The sequence below is a fragment of the Pygoscelis adeliae genome, unplaced genomic scaffold, assembly GCF_000699105.1.
Source record: "Pygoscelis adeliae isolate BGI_AS28 unplaced genomic scaffold, ASM69910v1 Scaffold303, whole genome shotgun sequence".
Lineage (NCBI taxonomy): Eukaryota > Metazoa > Chordata > Aves > Sphenisciformes > Spheniscidae > Pygoscelis > Pygoscelis adeliae.
In genome coordinates this window covers 268,267-292,129 of record NW_008824367.1, presented here as the reverse complement: position 1 = coordinate 292,129, position 23,863 = coordinate 268,267, and the positions used below count along the sequence as shown (strand labels likewise).

At 45.3% G+C, this 23,863-nt stretch overlaps 1 protein-coding gene across 1 annotated transcript in view; it reads right to left on the bottom strand.

Moving 5' to 3' along the window:
- The window catches only part of HCN4 (hyperpolarization activated cyclic nucleotide-gated potassium channel 4), a 108,220-nt gene that overhangs the window by 4,160 nt on the left and 80,197 nt on the right, over nucleotides 1-23,863 (bottom strand). Inside the window, 3 exon segments of the mRNA XM_009319916.1 lie at nucleotides 10,685-10,849; nucleotides 12,723-12,963; nucleotides 14,968-15,114. Of these exon segments, the coding sequence (XP_009318191.1) occupies nucleotides 10,685-10,849; nucleotides 12,723-12,963; nucleotides 14,968-15,114 (553 nt within the window).

Here is a 23,863-nt window from a genome sequence, read left to right as displayed (position 1 = left end):
CACCATAAAACCAAACCACTAAAATGCTGACAGAGTTTTGATTCTGCATCTGCAACTGGTGCGTTTGGGACGTGTCTGTTGTGGGTAGTGCTATGGGATGCTTAATGCTTTTGAGTTTTACCTACTGCTAATCACTCCCTCCAAAAGAAGCAGTAAGGCATAAGGACTGGCCTTTCTTTTCTCACCTTGGAGAAAGACACCGGCCCTGGAAGGACACAGTCCTGAAGGTAAACAGTGTTCTGAACTGCTAATGTCACTGCAGGGGCTGGAGAGCTTGTCTGCACTGGAAGTGCGTGTGTAGGATATGTATATAATGTCTGTTTCATTGTATACCGGACTGGAATAGGCAGCACCAGGCACCCCCTAAACAGAGAGGTCCTGGTTCTACCTGCCATTCAGGTAGCCAGGCACACCAGAGGGAGCATGAATGTCACCTTTAAACTTAAGAGCATTTTTGCAGTGAATGTACAGTGAAAGGGAGTGAATGGCACAGAGGGTCACGCTGCGTGCGCACGCGTGCACACACACACAGAGTAATTTCCACGTGATATCTACTAGAATCACATACGTGCTCACAAATTAGAACACAAACAGCTGCTTAAACAGAAACAGAAATACTAACTGCTCCAAGTCTGGAGAGAAGGAACAACCTATCTAAATAAAATTGACAGGTAAGAGAGAATGTGGCCAGCACACTTGAGTTAAAGAACGATTCAGACTGCAGGTTTGTAATCATTCTCTTTCTGGAGTTGAAGGTACAAATCCCAGCATGGGCAATCTGTGGCTATCTCACACAACTGCAAGGTCAGGATGTGGATGGGAGACAGCATGCTGAGTTCAAACCAGACAGGCAAAAAAGCTGCCTTACCACATTTGCTTTCTTGATAACAGACTGTAGCAAAACCAGGCTGAGGAGGAACGGCTAGGGGTAGAAGGAGCAGAAACAGCAGATGTTGCTAGTGCAGCTTTCCGAAAAGCTCAATATCAGCAACTGCTCTGTGTTTCCATCATTACACCTCATCTCACTCTTTTAATTCCATGTCACCTGTCTTTGGCTTCTGATTTCCTTGTCTGTGCTTGAATAGCCTGCAATTTCCAATGCTGCCCTCAATTCAAATGAGAACTCATAGCGACGTTAATCAGAGCTGCACGGATGAATTGAGGGGACCGATGTTTTCATAACCAGAGCTCTTGACAACACAGAAAGAGCTTGAACAGCAGACTCTTGTTTCCTTGGCAGAGCACTAAATAGAGAATGTGCTAACATTTTCCAAACATGCATACTATTTACTGGAAATGGTTTGATCAAAGTTCCTTAAATTCGTGTCAAATTGATAAAATAATTCCAGCAAAAACCTTGGAATGATTATTTTTGTTAGTTTTTAAAATGGAACATTTCAGTTTTCCTTTGAAATTACATTACACTTTCCTGTTTTCCTGAGCCCAGCTTGAATCTATTAACTGTTTCATTAGATCAAATTTTTCTTTTCTGTTTTGCCAAGAAAGTCTCAAATTTCTGCTCCAGAACATTTAAAAAAATCACTGAAAACATTCTTTTAGGTATTGAAGGGGAGAGCAATTTTTCAAAATAATTTTTCAAAATTGTAATTGGTTAGCAAACTGAAAAATTAATTGGTTTCACCATTCTAATTAATTGCATCATTTACATGATGTTTCCACACGCTAATATAAGTCTTATTAGCTGCTTCTGGAGAAAATCCTCCTTCCAACCAGCACCAGATGAGAACAGGCACACAGCAGAGTCCTGGTGGGACAAAGACATTTTCCTGGCAGGTCTGACTAAGGTCCTGCATGAAACATAAGCCAACAGTGGAACAAGGCAGTAGGTGCAAGTTCGCTTGGGCCGGTGGTTCTGAGATTATTTCTCCTCCTCATCTTATTTATGAAATTGCTTCAGTTTCAAATCCATTTTTCCTGCTCTGGATTTATTGTCACAGCACCTGCCTCAAAAGGAGAGCAGAAAAGACAGCAACCAGATGACTGAAAGGCTGATTAGTTTGGCTGTGTGTAACCCCAATTGAAATGATGGTCCGCAGCTCACAGCTACACTCAGTGAACCACAACAGTCCTGTGTTCTTGCTAAGCCAGTGAGAAGCTTCATTAGGAGAAAGGAAAAGGGACTCCTGTTTCCCCTTCAGTCTAATCACGGAAGCATGGAGGCTGTATGGGAGGCTGTATGTTACAGAGTTTCTCCTTCTATGTTGTTTATCCCACATAAATTTAAGTGCTGAGCAGAGTCTAAGGTACCCCGATAAACAATCCACCCAAGCATTTCTCCTAAACCCAAAAGCACTACACAAATTTACTGAGATGCCATGGAGCTGGCAGAGGAGCCGTCTGCAACCACCTCATGCACAAACTCCCCACCCTTGCTTACTCTGAGGTAGCTCAAGGCCCCTTACCTTTCTACAGAGGAGAGAGAAGCTGCCCTGGGTTTCTGCAGGGCAAAGTGGTGTGTGACAACCTGATGAAGGGAGGCCTGGGTGGCTCCCAAGCAGCCACTTGGGCTGGATGGGCCCCTGAACAGGACTGAGGGACGGTTCAACTAATGGAGCTATGGGAGCACAGTCAGTTAAAGGACTTAAGATTAAAAGGTCTCCATGGCACAACTGACTTTTTTGTACAGCTCCTAACACAATATGATTTTTTTCCCATAGTCAGACAAAAATAAATATCATCAATGGAGTGCTCTGGGTTCTAAAAACTCCTTATTTTCCTCACTGCAACAACAGGCTAAATACAGGAAAAAAAAGGAAGATATTTAGAGCCTAGAAGATCTTCATAGCAAAGCTACCGGTGCTTTGAAGTGGAGTGGGGTATGTAAAATTATGGAAACTAAGCAAATAGATGTTGCTCCCTTAAAAAAGAATTGCAAAGTCAGATTTTCCTCAACTGTAGATAGCACACAAAAGAACAGGGAGAAAGGCTCATGTGATTTCATAAAAGGAGCCAGCACTCAACAATAATTCTTCTATCAAATAATCAAAATTAGACTTCTGTTGTTAAAATTCTGCACAGACACAGGGAAAATTAGCTGTGACTTTCTGTTCATTTCTCTTTTCAGTTCTGTCTAAGCCCACTGGCTGCAGTTTAAGAATTCAGGTCACTAAATTGCTTTCTGAATTTGCATGTATTTGAAATAATCTCACTTTATTACGCTGGCTTATGCCCTGGCCTGCTGTCAAAGTGGCTGCCCCCTGCCACATGGTTACTTCTTTCAGGTCTTCGCTTCTTATTATTCATACCACTGGGCGCTAAACACCCTGCTTGGATCACTGGTTGCAGCAAAGGGCTCACAGCACATTGCAGCTTTGAAGGTGGTCTTTGCCCTCCCTTGCTTATGGGTTACTTGTGTCCTGAGCTGGTCTCCTGTGGTAATTCAGCTTGCTGCCATCGTCCGCAGAGGGGCAATGCAGCAACTGGCAACTGCAGGCAAAGCAGCCCTGGACATACTCAGTAACTGGCAGTTTGCCACAGCTGCTTCTGTGCCCCGGGGGAACTCTTCTGCACTGGGACTACATTGGTTGGAAGGTCTCGCTGCACCAGCTCTTGCTACTGTCTTAAAGTCCATGTATACAGGGAAATTAGCTGGAACAGAGATTTCAAAATAATTCTTAACTCCCAGTATATGTGCTCTTCTCCTCTTCAAGCCTGACTTCCTCTCAAATGTAAGTTAACCCACACTGAACTGTATTAACTGTCATGTAAATGTTTCTGCTCAGAATTGAAGTAGCTCTTGGAAGCAAAGCAAAGCCAGCTGGATCAACTCTAAGAGCATGCACAGGGGAGTTCAGTGCACTTAACAAATCTGCTCTAGAAACTAATTTAGATTAACTTTCCTGAGAGCCTGGCTGTGTAAAGACATTACAAACCCGATGTGCAGTTCTCGATGAACTGCTCTGCAGGAGTTGCCATATGTGTGCTCTTATGCCATGACACATAGAAGGCAGCACCCACCTGCATACTGCAGTTTCATTTCCCTCTTGCTAAAGCTGTATCGTTTGAACTCTGGTGGTACATTTCAAGTACAACAGTATCTCCTTCTCCCCTGCTCTGTCCTCCGCAAACCTGTGTGGAGTTACACCTGTACACAGGGGTTTTATTGCAGGAAAGCCAAAGACCACATTGAAAGGGAAATAAATTTTTTCAGTGTAGAGCCCATTGTACTGGGGAGCTGAATCTGTTTTCTTATTACCATCTTAACAAACAATAATGAGTTCAGAATTTTTAAGTGGACAATTCCCTATCCTTCCAAGTGAAGGTCTTCCCTCCCTGTACAGCTCAGGCCAACCACTGATTGCTTCTCCTCTCCCATAAACTGAACAGATATCTTCCAAAATATGTGGCATCTCTTTTTAACAGACAGAACACAGCCTTTAACTGGGACAAACTGCTGTAGGTCAAATGATACACAGTGAATAATGTTATCTGATGAACCTCATGACAGTTAAACAAAACTTAAAATAAATGAAGCTCTTCCCTCCCAGTCTTTACAGTTATGCTCATCACACAGAGCTTTGCAGAAAAGAGAATTGAATATATAGAGCTATCTAGAGCAAACTGTTTGTGAATATCCATGAACGTGTGTAAGGATTGTGTAATTCCGGAGTGCCTGTGATGCCCTGATGCCCTGTGCTGCTGAAGCATGGTATCCTGGCTGTTACTTATCGCTGGAGACTGAAGCCAAAGAGCTGCCTTCTCCTCAAGGGGTGGAAGTGCTTGTGCTTAGAGCCAAAGCTCCTGCACTCAATCCTCAGTGCCCTACTGGAGCTGACAGCTGTGACAGGGACAGATTCTAGAAGACTCTGGACATTCTGGCACTGTTTTTCTGTCAGCTGCGTGCTTTGCAGTGTGGTCTGGTTGCAGATAGCTACTGGACTGCCTTCAAGGCAGGGTAAGTCCCCTGAGTCTAGAGGTGTGGTTGGTAGGCAGGTCCTACTTAATGTAATTAAAGAGGGGGTTGAAAATTATTTTAAAAGGTGTTGGAATGGTAAAATGTTATCTGAACAGATGTTTTATTTTTATGCAGATAGCAAAAAGCTGTCGACATGGCTCTCTAAATATGAAAGGAATCTGGTAACTTGGGGGACCCACGGAGATGGGGCACAAATACATTGTATCTCCTACGACTCCCCCAACTCTCTCGCTTCTGCTTAACGTCTCCAGCTAGCCAACTACCTGTTCGTAGTACTAGTGACTCCTGCCTGGAAGACCAAACTTCCCAGAGAACTTGCACCCTGCAAGGTAGACATGGGTTGGGATAAACTGATGTGACCAAGGCCATTTACAAAGTCAAAGACAGGTCTCCTGAGATATCATCACCACCCCCCACTGTCCCTTCTGCTGGGGTGTCTTAGGCTTTATTTTCCTTTTAGAGTTGCATGAGAAATGGTACTTTATGTTCAGGTGAACAGGGTTGCCAGTTCACCTTAATTAAGCTGAAGTAATTTGCATTCACTCATGACTGGTGAGTTGTTGATATCTTTCCTTAGGCTAACCAGAAAATACTCTTGAGTCTGGGCCTTCACTTCCAAATAAAAAGAACTTCAAATATTTAATTCCTACTTAAGTTCAAGCTCCTACCCTGCATGTCTGTGCTAGATAGCATTTCTAGGGTGTGATCCACCTAAGCCATTTGAGATAGCCACCTTAGGATAAGACAAATCATACTCTAAATGCCTTTTTCTCTCTGCTGACTATAAAAGTCAGATTCAGATCTCCACGTTGTAGTGTTGGAAATGAGGAGAGAGGATTTCAAGTCAGAGGAATACACGCAGTGGTATTTGAACTTTGTTTCATCATAAACAGTTATGTTTGTGGGTTATTCAGGTGATCAGAGAGGACACAACACAGGAGAACCTATGTTATCTCTTGTCAGCCACTGATACTCTCACCTGTCTCAGTACTTGGATAATAAGATTCCACCTCCTTAAAGGGCTGGGTAGTGTTCAATATGATCGTGAAATAAAGCCTTCTCCCAAAGCACACACACTCTAGCATCATATACCTGGGCCACAGGAACTTGTATCTTTACATCACCTGTGCCTGTATCGGCAGCCTCAAATAAGAAGCATATATATATATATATATATAGCGTGTTATGACCAAACCTGCTTGCTCATCTCACATGTGCAGCTCTTTGGGGGTTACTCACCTGTGTACTGTAAACAAATTTGGGACTACAATGTGGATACAGTGTAAAATTTATGCTGAGTATGTATTGTTTTATTTATACACATTTCAGTCCGTTTCAGTTATTCACATCACCTTGCACGGCACCTGCCACAAGGGAGTAGGCAGCTAAGAAGCATCCAGAGACCAAGCTCCACCTTTGTTAGTATTATTTTCCCTGTAGAAGGGATGAGGAACTGAGGCACCGAGCAAAGGCATGACAAGGACAAACAGGGAATCTGTGGCAGAGCTTGGCACAGATCCCAGATCTTCTCATTCACCTAGCCTAACACAGGCCAGCCCTTCCTCTGAGGCAGCAGATCCCAGAGTATTAGTCATGACCTAGACAAGCGGGGCTGCAAACCCAACAGGATTTCAATTGCAGAAGCATGATCACAAGCTGACAAATAGGATGCCTAGTCAAAATGTTTGGGAACAGCTATTTTTGTGGCTTGTTTATATGACAAAGCTTTTAAAACTTCTACCACTATAATATCTTCAACAGACACTCTTGTACCGCAATAATATTATATAATTATATTTAGAGACTGGTATTGTGTTGTCTTAGCTTTTCTTTAGTTTTTTAGCATCTGCAATGCCTGGAGGAAATGCAAGGCATTTTTAATCCTGGGTTAACTGGGATCCTTGTATCAAAACATATGCAACTGGCATTCAAAATGTATGCATTTCAAACTACGTGGTGAAAAATTCCTGATGAAAATGAAAAAATAACTTCCTCTGGCTTTAAGTATGCCTTCAGCTCTCACCAGTGACCTTGATAACGGATGGTAAGCAACCTTATGACAGACATTTATGGTATTTATTACAGGACAATGAACAATGGAAAATAATTGCCCCCCAATATTTTTTGAACGCAGCAGTGAATTTCGATTCGACGATATTCACGACCCATATTGTATTTACTTTCAATGAACATTTGAGCGGTTGTGTTTTACAAGTGCAAATACTTGTGAAAATCTAATTTTGAGCTTCAGTGGTCACTGAAAGCCAGTTTCAAAGCCAGACAGGAACAGACTTATGTAACTAATTGACACACCACAAACTGGGACGATTCACAAATGCCTGTCAAAGAATTACTCACTGGAGAGATGAACAAATCATTTCCACACACAAATACTACAAAGAATTTTACAGCTTGGTCAAGAACAAGAAAAAGAGGAAGATTTAATCAGTGATAAAATGATCATTAATCAGTGATCAGCCTAATTTCCTTGAGTCTCAGTCTTCAGGCCCTGAGCCTGTGGAGAGTTATGCGTGTGATATTCTGCGGGTTGAGGAGTTCTTTAGAGTCTGAAGTTACTCAGAGAGCAGAGTTAAGCAGGGAGACAAATCTTTGCAGAATCCCAGCCTTAGTCAATTCATGGAGACTAATCCCTTCCAGTCTTTAAGGAGCTCTGCAAGTGCAAAACACCTGGGAAACTTCTTCCCCAGCTATGCACGGCACAGGCAGGATGCCAATATCAATTCCCATTAACAACAGAGGTTAGAAGGATACATCAACATGCTCTTTGCCGGGCGATCAATGTAGCTGACAGCTCCCTGGGGAGCTGTGCCCTTCATGCTGCTGCACTGCCCGTCTACCAGCAGAAGTGATGGGGGCACACAGATCAGGGTGCAACTGCCCCTCTCCTTCCCCTCTGCCTAGCCACAGGCTTTCAAACTGCATTTGCTTTGCAAAGTGAATGCCTCATCGCACCTCCAGTCAACCAGTACTGCTCCTGTTGCTTCAAGGGAAGAGGCCTTACATTCTCATCCTATCTCCCTGCTACCTAGACAAGCTTAGACCATGCTTTCCAAATCCTCCATATAGCAGGTAATCCTGTAAACATCTTTCCAATCACTGTGACTGGATGGAATGAGATTTTTCTCCCTGCTCTCTTGATTCCTCACTGGGGGATTCCAGCACAGGGGGAATGCTGGATGGATCTTACCCTGGTACCAGAATAGAGATAGAGCCGTCTGAATCATTTCATGTACTCAGTGAGGCATAGGCTTCTCAAGGATATGTTGTCATCTGGGTAGAAGGGAGTTAAGTGAATGCACCACTGACTTGGAAAGAGGCTCCCATTTGCTTTCATCTTGTGTACAGATCCTGAGCTGAATGTAACAGGAACAAAAATATGGTTCTGCTTCTGTTCATACCTGGCTTTTATGAACTGCTGTTCCTTAACTTTAGTCCTCTAGAATAAACCCTCTACTTTCAGAGAGAGTCTCAGCAGAATGCAGTCATCTTGACTTCCCTAAAAAGTCACACGCTGTTACACAGCTACTGCGCTGCTCTTTCTGGATGGTGCATGTTTCAGGGGAAGGTGAAGAAATGCCTTATTTATAAAGACAGGGATTTCCATGGGATCTGCCAATTTCAGTAGGGTGTGCATAACTCCCTTAGGCTCTTTTGGGAAATTCCAGCCAAAGAGTGCTGGGCACAACAGCATTGGAAGGTGCTATGAAGATGCTATTTTGCAATAGTAGAGGATGTAAAGTTGAGAGAACAGGCAGCTCTCAAGTCTGATTGCCAGGGAAACAGGGGTAGCACTAGGATTTCCAGTGTACGACTCTGAAGGTCTCTGCCTTTTATATGGCATAGGGACTGATGTTGTGTCAGGTCAGCAGAATGGCAAAAGGAGGGGAGGACAATGCCAGAGCTCTGCACCAAGGGGCCTGTTATTCCAGTTGCTCCGTGTCACCTGACCTTATGTTGACATTTTGCAGCTGCGTGTGGAGGAATTTCTCCTAGGGGGAAGAAGCATGTGAGGTTCTTTATGCTGGTTCAGAATGTTCCATGAATTTTAGGTGTCTGTGCAGCGGCACACAGAGCAAAAGACAAGGAGCACAGGACGCCCTGCCCACCTGTATACAGAGCCACAGAGAGGATCAGGCTAGGAAGCTGAGCAGCACTGACCATCTAAAGCCAAAGAATTTGAGACAATGTCAAGCTGGTCCATCCCTGGTTGTGCCTGACATTACATTTTCTTAGTTGTTTATTCAGTCTAATTTAAATAATCCAAGTGGTGAGACTACTGCCACTTACACTAGGGTCTCATTAGCATGGGATTTGCCAAACTCTATTTATTTAGCTCGTAACCTTTTCCTCAGGGGTCACACTTTCTGATTTGCAGCAGATAATGAGATGCACAGAATACAATGTTCCTGGCATGAAAAGCCCCAGAGGCACTGCACCCCTTGCTGGGATGCCAGCTTATTCCCTACCCCCTTCACCCCATTATCCTCCTTGCCTTCTGCATTGTAGTCAGACCTGCACTGACCTTTATGATTCTGAAAAGCAATGAAAATGCATGCAGGTTTAAGAGATGTATAATAAGAAGCTAAAGAATTTAGTCTGGGACTCTGAAATGCTCAGTCCTCAGCTCTGCCAAGACTTCTTGCATGACCTTGCATAAGTCACTTAATCTCTTTGTGCTAAACATCGCTGGCTGTGACCAAGGAATGTTATCCTGGTCTTCTCTAGTTAGACAAGGATGTTTGCAGCACAGGTTATGTCTCCCACGGGACAGGAAAGCATCCTGGGATGGGTCACTATGAGTTATACCAATTCAATAATACTCTTTGATTAATTGTGTTTAATTTGGTCTGTGGGAGGTTAGATTTTTATCAATTGTTCCATGTCTTTGTTCAATCAGGTGCCTATTTCTACTGAATATATTTATAGTTGGACTCTGATGGACAGCTGGGCAGGTGCTTTGTGGTTGTGTTTTGCTGATGGCTTTGCACAAGAGTCTCTTTACGATCAGAAAGCATCCAAAGCTTTCCCTTTCCTGCAGCACTTCCTGCTTCTCCAGTTGCTTGTCAACTATGACCAGAAAAAAAACTGTCCTGAAAAGGAGCATTATGGTCTGCATTTCATTATGCATTGATATACCAGAGAAGAATATTCTTCCTCATCAACATGGTTATTCGTTTTTGTCTTAAAAAAAAAATTAATACCAATAACCCATACAGTCATACCCCAGCCAGCATCCCTGCAAAACCAGGTCACGCTCTAAAAAACACTCAAATCCCCATGCCGAGATGATTTCTGCCACAGAATATTTCACTGAAATACTGGGGTTTGCTTGCAGGACTTCGGGCTCACAGCCTGGTCTGTTTTCTCTTGAACCTGGGAGGCTGTGGGTATTTACACATTCTGAGCTAAAATTCAAAATCCAGTGAATTCACCAGCACGGCCCTGATGGCATCAGATTGCAGATTTTGATTCTTCAAAAAGAACTCTTGGAAAGGGAAACAAATGGAAGCAGGAGCCGGCAGAAATGGGTATGTGTGAGAGAGACAGAAGGATGTGGATTTAACTGATTGTGAATGGGGCTCCTTGTAGGAGCTGAAGTCAGGCAAGGAGAGACAGGCCGGGTTCTCCTTCAGTTCACAACTCCAGCAAAGGAACTAAGGACAAACCCGGAGATGGGGTGCCAGGGCAGCAGGTACTGGGAAGGAGACCCTCACACCTTCTACTTACCAATTCTGTCCAGCCTGTCAAGAGCCACGGTTTCAAAAGCTCGCCGCATCATGGGATACTCTTCCAGCACCTCGTTGAAGTTGTCCACTGAGAGGGAGTAGAGCCGGCAGTAGGTATCAGCTCGCACGCTGGCTGTGCGCCGGCCACGGGTCAGCAGGCAAATTTCTGGAATGAAAGACCCAAGCTGAGAACATGGGGATAGACACCATCACCCCTGTAATACAAGACCTGGCACTGTCGCTCACAGGCAGTCCTGCCTGCCACCCAGTCTCCTCGCTAGCTGGACTCTACCTGCACTCCCACTGAAAACATGAACAGTGGTAATATTCTGCATATGCAGTAACATTTAAAAATACCAGGGGGCTCAGTTGTGGCAGCTGCTACACAAAATTGCACCTCAGGGATTCTGCTGATCTAATTAGCTAGTCAAGTTTTGTTATGGTGGATTACCAAAGATATAATTTGTGCATTCAGAGTGGAGAAGCTGTCTTTCTCCAGCTCCTCATGGGCACTGGGAGCAGAAGGTCAAGCCGTGCTCTCATTGAAGCTCACTCTCTAGATTTGTAGTAAGGGCTCTGTGCTGACCTGGGGCCTTGGTGCCTGGTAGCAATTTTGATCCCCACACCTGGAACATTTGTCTTTTCAAAGTTTTTTGTAGATGTGCCACAAGCTTACAGATTGTCAGGGAAAGCCAATTTAGTGGCACCTACTAACTCTTGGTGTATTTACACTGCAGTCCTAGGAGCATGCTCAGCTGGTTACAGAACAGAAACCCTTGACTCTACCATAAATGCCTCACTTGGGCACAGACGCTCCTTGAACACTCAGTGGAGAGCCCCCGAGCCCTGCTTTTCCACTGATTACACACAGAGTATGGGCAGCTAAGACAGGCACTTCAAGACAGATGGTGTGACCTAAAGACTAAAAGCACTCTTCTCTCTGCTGTATGTTGGGTGTCAATCCACCAGCACCACTCTTGGGATTCATTCTGGGTCTTCCCCAAAGCACTGGTATAGCAGCACTACAAGGTTATAAGTGCATTATTAGGCTGCTTTCCTAAGGAAATGATGCTTATGAGACTGTGCCGGCTTTGAATGTGTGTGAGGAGTTGTGTGTATGGTACCTAAAACACACTGAACGTCATGGGCAATTTTAATCAAATCTGTCAGGGTCAGGGTATCCTGACTCCAACACTGTAACTCCAAATCCCAGCAAACTGACTCAACTTGCTAGGGACGTGCAAAATCCTTGTACTCCAGGTAGGTGCAGACAGGTTGTTTCACAGGAACTAAGAGTCTAAGAAGAGTGTAGGAAGCGCATGATAGGGATTTTTTAATAGAAAAAAGGCCTTATAGAAGGGAAGGAAAGGCAGGTTTCATTCTGCCCCCTCTCAATAGGCCATTAATTGTGGTGCATTCAGTGCTTGTACTGAAACATGCATCTACCAGAGAACTGTCTGTCTTGGGCTGTCAGTGAGGTCTCTACAGGGCTCTGATAGGAGGGGTGTGTCTGTGTTACTCATAAGAGCAATATCCTAAATCTTCTCTTACAGTTTTCTGACCTCATGCTAGTTTCACTGTTCCAGAGCTCTGCTGCTGATACATTACGCCTGCCTGCTGACCTTCACGACATTTTGCTGAGCCACAGGCTGGGGAGATGATGGACTATGTTTCTTCCTCCGTGTTTATACAGTACCTCTTATGATAGATGCCAGACAGTAGGACTAGGCAACACTATAAATGTGCTTGGAGAATTGAGAATGCTCCGGTTTTTTTGTTTAGGTTTTCAGCTTTACAGATCAGTCAGTTTGCTCGGGGCAAAAAGAAATGAACCTACAAGAACTAAGTTTCCCTTCTCCATTTTGTTATTATTTATTATCTAGACTCCTGCACTGCCCCTGAGTCCCAGTCACCTCCCTCACCTGCAAGACAGGTGAGATGAACAGAGACAGAGGGTGGAGGAGGTGCCGGGGGTATCAGTTCCACATGCTGCCATCCCCGTGGGTATCACTATGTAAGGGTGACTCACTAACACGCACCTCCGAAGTAGGAGCCATCTGCCAGCTTGGTCTCCTTGTTGCCTTTGGTGAGGACGCTCACCACCCCGTGCTGGATGAAGTACATCTTCTTGCCAATGGTGCCCTCCCGGATGATGTAATCCCCTGGCTGAAACACCTCGAACCGCAACTTGGTCAACATGGATGTCACAAAGTTGGGATCTGCGTTGGCAAAGAGGGGCATGGAGGCAACCAGCTTCCGGCAGTTAAAGTTTATGATTTCCTGACCACAATGTGATGCAAAAGAGAGAGAGAAAAAGAGAGAGAGGGAGGGGGGAGAAAAGATGGGACAGGGAGCAGAAAAGACACACACATATATTTAGTCAACATCTAATAACCTATGAAGATCCCCAACTTGACCTGTACATTAGAAAATGGGGGGCAGAAAAAAGCTGTTCCCTTAGTCTGGCTCCCCCAGTGCAGGCTGGAATGGGCTCTGGATGCTCAGAGCACATAGCAGTATGAGCTGAAGCTGACAGCTTGACACCATGCTTCATTGCTTTCATTCATATGCCTTCTCTTTGAGTAGGGATGATACCCCCCCAACCTCCCAAATACACACAATATACCTCTTTCTGCAGGAAACTTTGGACTGTGAGAGAGGTGCATAGCACTGGTGAACTGCTTTATGAAAAAGCCCAGGGCTCCTCTCTGGGAAAATGTTATAACTCACCTTGGCAGCCCTACATTCTCTGTTGCCCTTCCTTGTCAATGAGGTATTAAACAGCACAAATGTGCCAAGGCGCTCAGAGAAAGAATTATCCTGGGCAGCTGGGGACAGTGTCAAGAGAGGGGAGGGAGAGGTGCCCACCAGTCACTGAGGCAGGGGCTAGATCATCAACCTCAGATGAAGAAAACCCAATTCAGCTGTTCAGCTGTCATATAGCAGACAGGGACTGTGCCTCCTCCTGTGGCTTGGTGTCACTCGGAGGGTATGACAGCACTTTCCACTGCACAGGAGCTGCTCTCTGCCATGTCAGCTCAGACTCAGAAAGCAGCAGAAAGTGATATTGAGTAAACCACCTCAGCACAACGCTCCCCAGCCAAGCAGGGAAGGAGGATCTGGATGACTGGAGCAGGTAGAAAAAGAGCTGGGGAAGTATCTGTCTCCTCCTCACCGGGGTTCTTTTCAGGGTTGCCCTTTTAGACTTCGGCAGAACTAGTTTTAATATATGGCTGGTAGATCCTCAGCCCTTCTCTCTCCTTTGGAGGCACGTGACTCGAGGGAAAGACAGGAGGAAGACCACTTCTGGTGCTTGTGGGTAACGTATTAGAGGCATATACTAGGAAGAGCCTGCATTGCTAGGCTTCAGCTAGGGGAGGGGGTTTTCTGTAGACACTCCTTTCAAGTGTGGGCCCTGCTAGGAGGCTCCTCCTTTCGTTTGACTCTATATGCCGGTACAGCTGATGGACGGGGCACACATGAGGCCAGCACACTGCATAGAGGTTTATATAGATACATGAGCTACAACTTAATATTACGGAGCACGAGGTGGGAGCTTACTGAGACGCTGTACCAGGCAGCAGTGTGTGTGAGTGTGGGGAGGGAAGGGGTCTTGAAGAAGTCTGAGGTAATAGCAAGGCACTTTCCAGAGTGCTCTCCTGCAGGGGTTCTTTGGGAACGGGGAGGACATTGCCAGACATTGCCATGGCCTCAGAAGGTGCCAAGATGTACCTGTTCACATGATGAGTGGGTGGCAAGGCCTGCATATTGCAGCCCCCATTGCCTTTATGTCAGACATCACTTTTGCTGCAGCACTTAACCAACTCAGGCAGGAGTCCTGCAAATGCCAAAGGCCTGGGTTTTTTTCTCCACAGCAGTGACTTCTGCCATGACCAAGGCAAGGGAATACCAGACATACACCAATGGCTACGACAGTCACTCCCTCTGAATGAAACTGTCTCCGACAGAGACGCAGCCAGGCTGTGGACCGTGTCCTTCTTGGCCTTGCTCTCCCAGAAAGTTAGGCACAACATAGCAACAGGTACGGCCCCAAGCAAAATGGTACCTTTATGGCTGCTCAGACACATGGAGGTGCTGTCTCTGCTGGGCATGACATTAGAGCACACACAGAACCAGTGCTAATGGGAAAGCTGGCCTCCCACCACTCCCATCAACTGATGGTGTCCTCTGCAAAGCACTGAGACAAGAGACTGCACACCAGGAACTCCACGGCTGCCAAAGATGACAGGAACATGCATTGCCCATTCACCGCCTCCTCCTTACCTCTCGGAGGGGCTCACTCAGCTCTCCCAGGATGCTCTCCTCATCAAACATCTTCCCCTGGTAGCGGTGCTCATAGTAGTCATGGATGCGCTGCCGCATGTCTGCAGGGAGCTTGTGGAAGGACATATACTGCTCCACCTGTTTGTACTGTGCAGGGCAGAGAGGAAGAGAAGGAGTTACCAGGACATGCAACAAATGGCGCCCGCTCATGGACAAGCACATGCTAGACCGTACCCATACCTGCTTCCTTCACGCCAAGCCAGGCCCAGGCAGATAAATCTGGTGCAGGAGAGAGCAACTGTCTGAACACACGGGGAGTCTGCAGACACCTTTGTTACATTCCCCAAATGGCTGCCCCATGTTTTAACCTTTAAACTTATCGTTGGCAAGTTACACTGTGGAGACAACTCCTCCTGGGTGCTGAGCAGCCCAGGCGCCTCTTCTCCCTTATACGCAGAGCAAAAGCTGGGAGCAGAGATGAGTAAGAAGTGCTCAGCTGGGAATCTCCTCTCAGCAAATAATGCTGAGTGAAGACTGTCCAATCCCTGTGCAGAATGAGGGCAAGCAGTACAGTGTGCCCTCAGGATGCAGGAGGTTTTTCCATGGCACGCAGCAGAATGGCAGCCGGGGTGTATGACCTGGCAGCTTGGCTCTAGACCAGTAAGTGATGTGCAGCACCTCGAGGCCTCAGCCAAGCACAGGAACCCACTGTACCAGGGGCTGTACAAAACAGCAGCACACAGTCCTGCCTTGGATGTTCACAGTCACAGACAAACTGAAGGACACACACAGGCAGAAATATGACAGTTACTCGGTTGAAGCTGCAGTACCCGTGGCCTGCTTTTCCTCTCCTCTGTGTTCTCGTCTGCCCAGCTATGATGGCACCTTTGCTTTCCCACCTAGGGCTGCACAGGTCCAGATTTCCTTCACCTTTTGCTGGGTCCCTATTGCCTCATGCACTCGTGCTATCTAACCTGTCCGTATTTTTACCTAAGGATTTGCATTTCCATCATGTCATTCAGAGGGGAATACAAGGGCACACTGACTGATACCAGAGCAGTATTTGGGGATGAATGGTGCTTTCTATGAGCAAATGACACTTCCTCAAAGGCACAGGACTGTACATGGGTCCACTTGCCTTGGAAGTGCTGCAGGGACAAGATGTGTGCATTGCAATAGTCATGCTCCCACCCACTGGTATGCAGTACGGAGTGTCATCCTGAGCATGTACCATACTAAATAATGCTGACGGAAGGACTATGCTCCCCCTTTGCCATCCCTCTTTCCCCTCTTCTCCCTGGTAAATCTGTCCCTGAATGTCCCTTTATTGCAGGTTGTGCTGAAGTGCCTAATTACCGAACTTCTGCTCATTACAGACCTCCCCTGCACACACCAGTGTCACTCTGCTCTCAGTACAGTCTGTGCTGGCACTGCCTTGCATGCTAACAACTTGATCTGCACCAGAGAGGAGAAGGAATTACTCTAAGAAGCCAAGGTGGCAGAGGGGACACTCGGGGTTTCCTGGCATTTCCAGAGCTTTTTGTCTGTAGCTAGCAGCAGAGGAGCTGGCTGTAAATATTCATGATCACTACAGCATGATCAAAGTCAAGCGAGTCACCACCTCCCCACAGGGAGCCAGGCAGAGAATTGGCAATGAACGCTGCGCTTTATTATTTGGATTGCCAAAGTTCTGTAGCGACTGGCAGGGCACTGTGTCAGGCGGTGCTATGCTGGGCGCTGCGCAGAGTCTGCAGCTCATGAATGAGGAAGATAAAGGGAGCAGAAACCAACATCTCACATGTGGACAACTCACTGGTCTGAGCCCATCGAGGATTTTGCAGGTTACGCTCTTAAATGCAGAAAGTTTAAGGGCTTGGCTCCGATGCCTAGACACAGATGTCTGCTACCACTAGGGATGCACTGCAGCATTTGAGACATCCATGGGACCTGGCAAATCAGACACAGGACATGCAGGACACTCATTATGGAAAGGGAAATCGTTAGGGACTAGCTTTTGCTGACTCAGGTTTATTAAATTTCTCCTAAATCCACAAACAGTTCTGCTTGTTTTAATGCTGTATTTTTGTTAAATAAATTATTTGCCAAAAGTATCACCTTATACTCTCAATTTTAGCTCAATGTCTTGAATTGGAACATTGACCAGTGTCACAAGATGCCTCTCATCACCTGCTGCCAGCAGGGGTACCTGCCCGCTACCCCTCTTCTCTCCACCATAAGCACTTGTGATCAATCTTCAGCTGACCTTTGCTTCTTGGGAAAAATACCCTCAGCTTCTCAGATTCACAAGCACAGGCTGGATGGGGAGACTCAGACTCTTTGCTTATTCACTACTGTACATGGATTTATTCCTTTGTAACAGAGGGCAATAAATTACTGATCTGCAAAGTCGCTAGGGCTCGTCGGATTCTCCTACAATCACTGTCCCTAGACAAGGCTCAGAGTAAAAACAGGATGAATTTATTTCACCAGAAAAAAAAGGTTCTGCTTCCGATTACAAATTAAAAACATGGTTATAAAAGAAAATTGTAAAATAGGAAACTGTAATTCTCTGTCATAGTTAAAAAGAGGTACACATCTTCGCTCTCCTGTCTTTGCTAGTGTTACCTCCTCTCACCCATACCAGCTGGAGAGTTCTGTGGGCTCTTAAGTCTGCCTTGCACAAAGATGGAGTCTGCAGACACGCTCAGAAATGAAAGCATCAGCCCCTTCTCTCTACATTTGATAAATTGAAGATTCATGTGGGGTTTTCCCCCTTTCCTTGGAGCTGCTCAGCCAGGCTGAAGGCCACCACTCTTGCAGCGTCCAGCATTGATAGCGACTAACCAAAAGCCCACTAAAAAACTGCATGAGGGAGGGCCTTTCAAAGTGTAGTGGGATGTACATGTCTCTTCTCAGCTCTAAGCTCTAAACAAGATCACTCCTGAAGTCACCAGCAACACTCAGCGATGGGACAAAGCAAAGGGGTAAGGGTAATCGTGTGGTGAACATCAACAGCAGAGTGCATGGGGATTAAAGACTTTGCCTGATAACCCTGAACTTACAGGTCTTCCTTTTTTAACTGAGGCCCTGATACCGTACAGATCTGGCACTCTCTAAAGCCACTTTAAGCCCCCTTGAGTTGGCACCCCTTTGAGTGCCTTTCAGATGTGGCCAGGCCTAACCTGACAGCCCCCTTTTGCCTCCTTTCTCCCTTGTACTTGTCTGTTCAGTCTTCCTACTTGTCTCCATGTCCTCAGTCTGACCTGTGCTCAGAGGAACGCACAGAGATTAGTGGCCTCTCTGAGTTCAACTAAAAAGATTCATTTAGTAATTATTTAAATCTCTCTGAAGACAATCGAGTCCATTTAAATCCTAACTCATTTTCTTAAGTCTGTTTTTCCTCAAATAAGCCCTTGAAGGAGGTATTAATATATCAAAAGGGAGCCATTTAGCTGAGTATTTTTCCTTATATAACTGGCCACTTTCCCTAGTTGTCTCACCGCTCCCCTCCCCCTTCTACCAAAGCTCAGATCATTCACAGTCCAAAGGGAACTAAATATTTTTAACTCCTTCCATGCCTACAATCTCTGTCATGAATCCTCCTTTCTCTGGCAGTAATAAATCACTGGCTGAAAAGGCTGGACTATTTCCTTGCCCTACTTCTGAATATAAAAAAGATCCTGCATCTGAGAAGAGCTGCTCCCATCCCAGTCCTGGCACTGACACCTCTTTGAGTCCTCTTTTGGTCCACACACATCATTCTTCAGAGCTTCAGAGAAATGTTGATTTCCATTTTTGCACCTCAGTTCATTCAAACACACTTCCACACTTCCACAGTATGCCTGCTGACATGGGCATGCACACATAACCTACTGTAATGAAGGCACTTGGGATGCTTGTCTCCCTCTATCCAAAGATAAATATACATTTCCTATACAGAGCTGTACTGCTTGCATCCTTCCAGAAATAGGCTGAAATCACTGTGGGACAGACTTTAGTCTCGGTCACAGTCTCCACATCTGGACTCCATGGAAGTCAACAGAGATGCACTTGTGTAAGAAAAATGAGAATCAAGCAGAGTAATGCATTTTCAATTAAGTGAAAAATTATGATGCTCTGACAGTATTTCAAATGCTGGTAGTAGATATCCTGTGGGACTGGATTAAGATACACATAAGCAGCCACGATGTACAATGTTGTGGTGCTCTCAGGTGGATTGGTGCTTCATAGAGTTAAAGATCAAGTCATGAGATTCACCAGATGGAGCGTCTCGATGGGACACAGCTGCATCTTTGTTTTATTTTCTCTGACCTATGATTAGGAGTAAAACAGTGCAGCTCCCCAGCATTTAGTAATCATCAAAACCAAATAAATGCTGAGTTCCAATTTTTTTGTCTTTTACGCCATTCATATTCCCATCCTCAGGATTTGTTCTACGACCAGATATACATCTTACTCAAAATGATCAAGACACACATTCTCATGGAGTCAAATGCTCCAGGAGTGAGTGGTTTAAGGGAAGAAAAGTGAACTTTTGTAACACAGTAAAATCATGCCGACACTGCTGGTGCGATCTTTGCTGGGTTTCCCTTTGCAGGGAATGCTTGATCCCATGCTTGATCATATTTATCATCAGTCCTAGCTTATATAATTTTGCTCTTTTCTCTTCCTGAAATTTTGCTGAGAGCTGTAACTGGTGAAGGCTATCACAGTTTATCCTTAGTCTGCCAACACTTATGAATGCAGTTGGCTCTACATACATACTCATGCTCACGAGCACTGTCCTGCTGTTTTCCAACAAGAATATAGACATTCATAAAATGAAATGTCTGTATTTCATTTTATAGATGCTCTGATCTGAAGACAGCACAGGGCTGTCTTCTCCATAGCAATAGGAAAGTGATTGAGAGGACCTGTATTCAGGCATATGCTGTCCTTTCCATATCCTCCAGCCCCCGAGGCAGCAAGAGGATGGGCTTATAGATGAAGCTGAAGCAGGAGCTGGATTCCTTCGCAGTGGGAACCAAAGGAAACTCTAAGTGAACTAGTAAGTGGAAAGACAGCTGGGGTGCCTGCATGAGAGGATGGGGGGTGGATCAGAGTGTGGTACAGGCAAATTGTAGCAGGTTGTGTAGGAACCAGTGGGTATTTCAATACCAATTCAACCAGAACAACTCAGACCACATCTAGCACAGCACCAAACATTGTCAGTGCTAGTTTTGCTTTCTGATTAGTGAGCTAAATTTAAACCCACGTCCATCTACTCTTCAGCTTTGGAAGCTATTTGATAGCTACCTCCATTCTGCAAAAAGCTTTACGCAATGTCCTGGTTCTGAGTTCTTTCACAGACTGAGTTAATTTTTGTACCACGGCACTAGCTCAATCTGCTACAAGAAGATGACTTTGAAGTGCTGCATGTTACATGTGGAAAAACATGGAACACTTTTACCCTTACTGCAGTGATATCTTCAGAAATTATCTTACCTAGAATCAGGCTCTTTATCTCTTGCTGTGTTACAAAGACCACAGAGACTAGCAGAAAATTCTTGGAGCCTTTTTTCCACTTTCTGTACAACATTCATTACATTGAGGATTGCTGTAATGATCAGCTGCCGTAGCTGCCTCCCCTTGCTGTTAATCAGTACCTATTCAGGCAAGGATTATGCTTCAGACAACCCCATTTTGGGGCTGTGAGATGTCAACAGACTGAGTAGGGTCAATTATGAACCTGATGAAACAGTTGTTTACTTCCTCCCATCGGCTGCATTGCTGCAGTGGCCACAGCGCAAGCCAGGGAACCCCACCACAGGGGATGGTGCCATTAGCACATAGCACTGAGTTTGCAGTCACACACCCAGAGGACACGGCCTGGCTTTGCTGCAAGCAATGGAAACGTCTGCTAACTTCAGGGGTCCTAGGACAGCAGATCCAAGAACTTTGGGACAAATCTTTTTGCATTAAATGTTGTGGGCAATGCCCCGTTTGTCTGCTCTTACAGGCGCTCAGCCTTAAGGTCTAAACCTGTGCATCACAGGAAGGTGGTGCAATGATGAATGTGTTATGTTCAAATCTGTACATCATGACTACAGAAACAGCTTGTTTTCCATGACTAGCTCCAGCCTGGGAAACCCTGTGACCTCTCGCTAGGTTTGAGAGGTCACATCCTAGCATAAGTCAGTAGTCCAGGACAGGGAACTTTTGGACCTGGACAATGACTCTTTTATTATTCATTAAGCATTGTGAAACTCATATCACAGGATATTCTGGAGATGTCAGGTCATGTCACTGGATCCACATATCTGGAGGTATGATGGGGAAAAAGGGATTAACATTACTTTCATCAGGAGAGCAGAACGAGAGAGATGAGGTAAAATCTGCCACCAGACAAAGGCCAGCGATGGGGAAAAGGGAACAGTCAGTCTGTCCAATTTGAAATCAGTATTGCTGGGAGCAGTCTTTTGCCAGGAGAGACTGCTCAGCAGGGAGGCTTAGTGCTTCGCATTATGATGTATTTATTTATTTATTTACAGTTCAAGTGCCAAAATGAATTTCAAAACTGATAATGAAGTTTGAAATCCCACGCTGGGATACGAAGAACTGCTGAGGCAAGAGCACTTTCCCTTCCGTTACAACACACACAGTGCTCGTGCATGCACAAACATACTGCTCAGACCAGGCTGTCATCGACGTTGCTCAAAGAACAGAACTATTTGTCTGGCTTCCACTCTCAGAAATAAGATGTCAAAATCCTAGCTATAATCACAGTATCTCTGATACAGCAAACCAAGACGAATCCCTAACGTAAACCTGCTGACAGAAGGCAATCTACAAGGCAGCTTCATTTCTCTTTCTGTAAAGATGTGCTACAAAGACACTGCAATGTCCTTCCCTTTTTCACGCGAGCACAGAGAGGGTACTGCACGTACCCCTGCACTTCATCGCAGTCATATGCTCCATATAGGCACTGCCACCCTTAAGATGGACGCACTCACACACCTGGGCACTGAACTGTCTGCTCTAAGTGCTGACTGATAACCACCGCATAGATATCCAGAAGCTTCAAAATGGGCCTTCTCTTAGTAACACATGGGTAAGCAGTTTCAAGGAATAGTAAGTTCACCAATGAAATATTCTTCCGCAAGCACAAAAACTACTTGACCTAAGCTTAGTTAAGGCCATAAAGGGAAGGCAATTTGCACTGCAAGGTGTTTTTAAAAGAAACCATTAGGTTTTCATTCAGAAAACATTTCCATTTTATAACCAACCCAGGATTCTTTCATGAAAAGCATTAAATAACTTTAAAACAATTGACACAAATTTCTGATTTTTTGGTTGAGCTGAACTGAACGAGTCATTATTTATCTCACCCCACTACCTATTTCTTATAAACGTTCTTCTAAAATCGAGATGGATGAGGTATCTGTAAAAGGACAGCTGCCTTGCAGTGCTGGATGCACAATCCTGAGCCAGCCATTTTCACCGAATCTTGATGGCTCACTGCCTGAAAGCAGTTAGAGACTTTGAATCACAGAGTCAAAGAATGACGTAAGTTGGAAGGGACCTCTGGGGGTCATCTGGTCCAAGTCCCCACTCAAAGGAGGGCCAGCTTACATCAGGTTGCAATTTTCTGGCAGCCTCTTTGGACTTACTATGCAGAGAAGGTGGGGATGTGGGACACTTTGCTATTCCAGCCATTCTTTAACATGTCAGGGGGGAAGTTGGACCTCTCCTGTTAACTTGAGCTGCATCTAACCTTGCTCCTTTCACTTGCTGATTCTGGACTGCAAACCAGCCAGAAAACCCAGTCCTGATACAGAAAAAAATACCTAGAGGCACTGCGGAGATACCAAGCCCAGTACACATCAGAAGCCCTTGCATCTAGATACAATCAATAAGCACATCATTTATAAGCCTTGTTATCAATCCCAAATGCTTTGATTGACAGTAACATGGGACGTAATAGTTCTCAGGCCATCTCTTAACAGACTGAGGTAATACACGAGTAGTGCAGTCATAACAGGATAAAGCAAGGTTCTCCAAACTTTTTCCAATTAGGAAATTTGATTAAATTTTGCATTTGATTAAATTTTCCAGACACCTTTAATTTCTGGAGTGCTGCACACTCCCTACCCTCTCCTTCACACACATACCAGAAGAGTAAGGGAGCTCTGCAGCTTTCCTGACATCCAGAACTGAGATGTTAACTCAGGAGGGGGCTTCTACATAACGCCTTTGGTCTCTAAGAATCCGGGAATGCCACCTGAGAACCTACAGACAATGGTGACCCATCATCTTGGGAACGGCACTTCAAATCCTGTCCAGAGTGGTAATGAACATGAAATCTCCCATCTGATAGCTTTGTGGCAGAGTAGGTGTGGGAATAATGGCGGTCTTTGCTCAGCGCCATGCTCACAGAGCAGCTGACACTAGTTATCTTAATGCATCTGTGCTGTGTCGTCCCCAAGGTAGCACTGGCTAAGCCAACCCTGGAGCCACAAGAATTAATAAAGCTTTGGTACAGTGCTGTGCCCGGGTTAATTAGCTGTGCCTAAAGGAGGGGTGGAGGACGGCTATTCAGCAGGGGCATGTTGCCAGACTAATGTGATTATACCGTATCCAGGACCCCAGCTAGCATCTCTGCACAGAATTCCCTGCACACGTTCATTTGGAGGCAGTTCAGAATACCAAACTGCATAGTAAAACGGCCTAAAAACACAGGAGTAGCCACGAAGGGTCAGGCTGAGGGTTCCTCTCACCTGGTGGTGTGCCTCTTGACAGTTTCAGGTGCTTTGAGGAAGAGGAGAAAGAATAAAAGAGGCACACAGCAATCCAGCTCCTGGCCATACCCTCCTAGCTTTTCTGACAAAAGCAGATTAGGGATACCCACTGCCAGGGA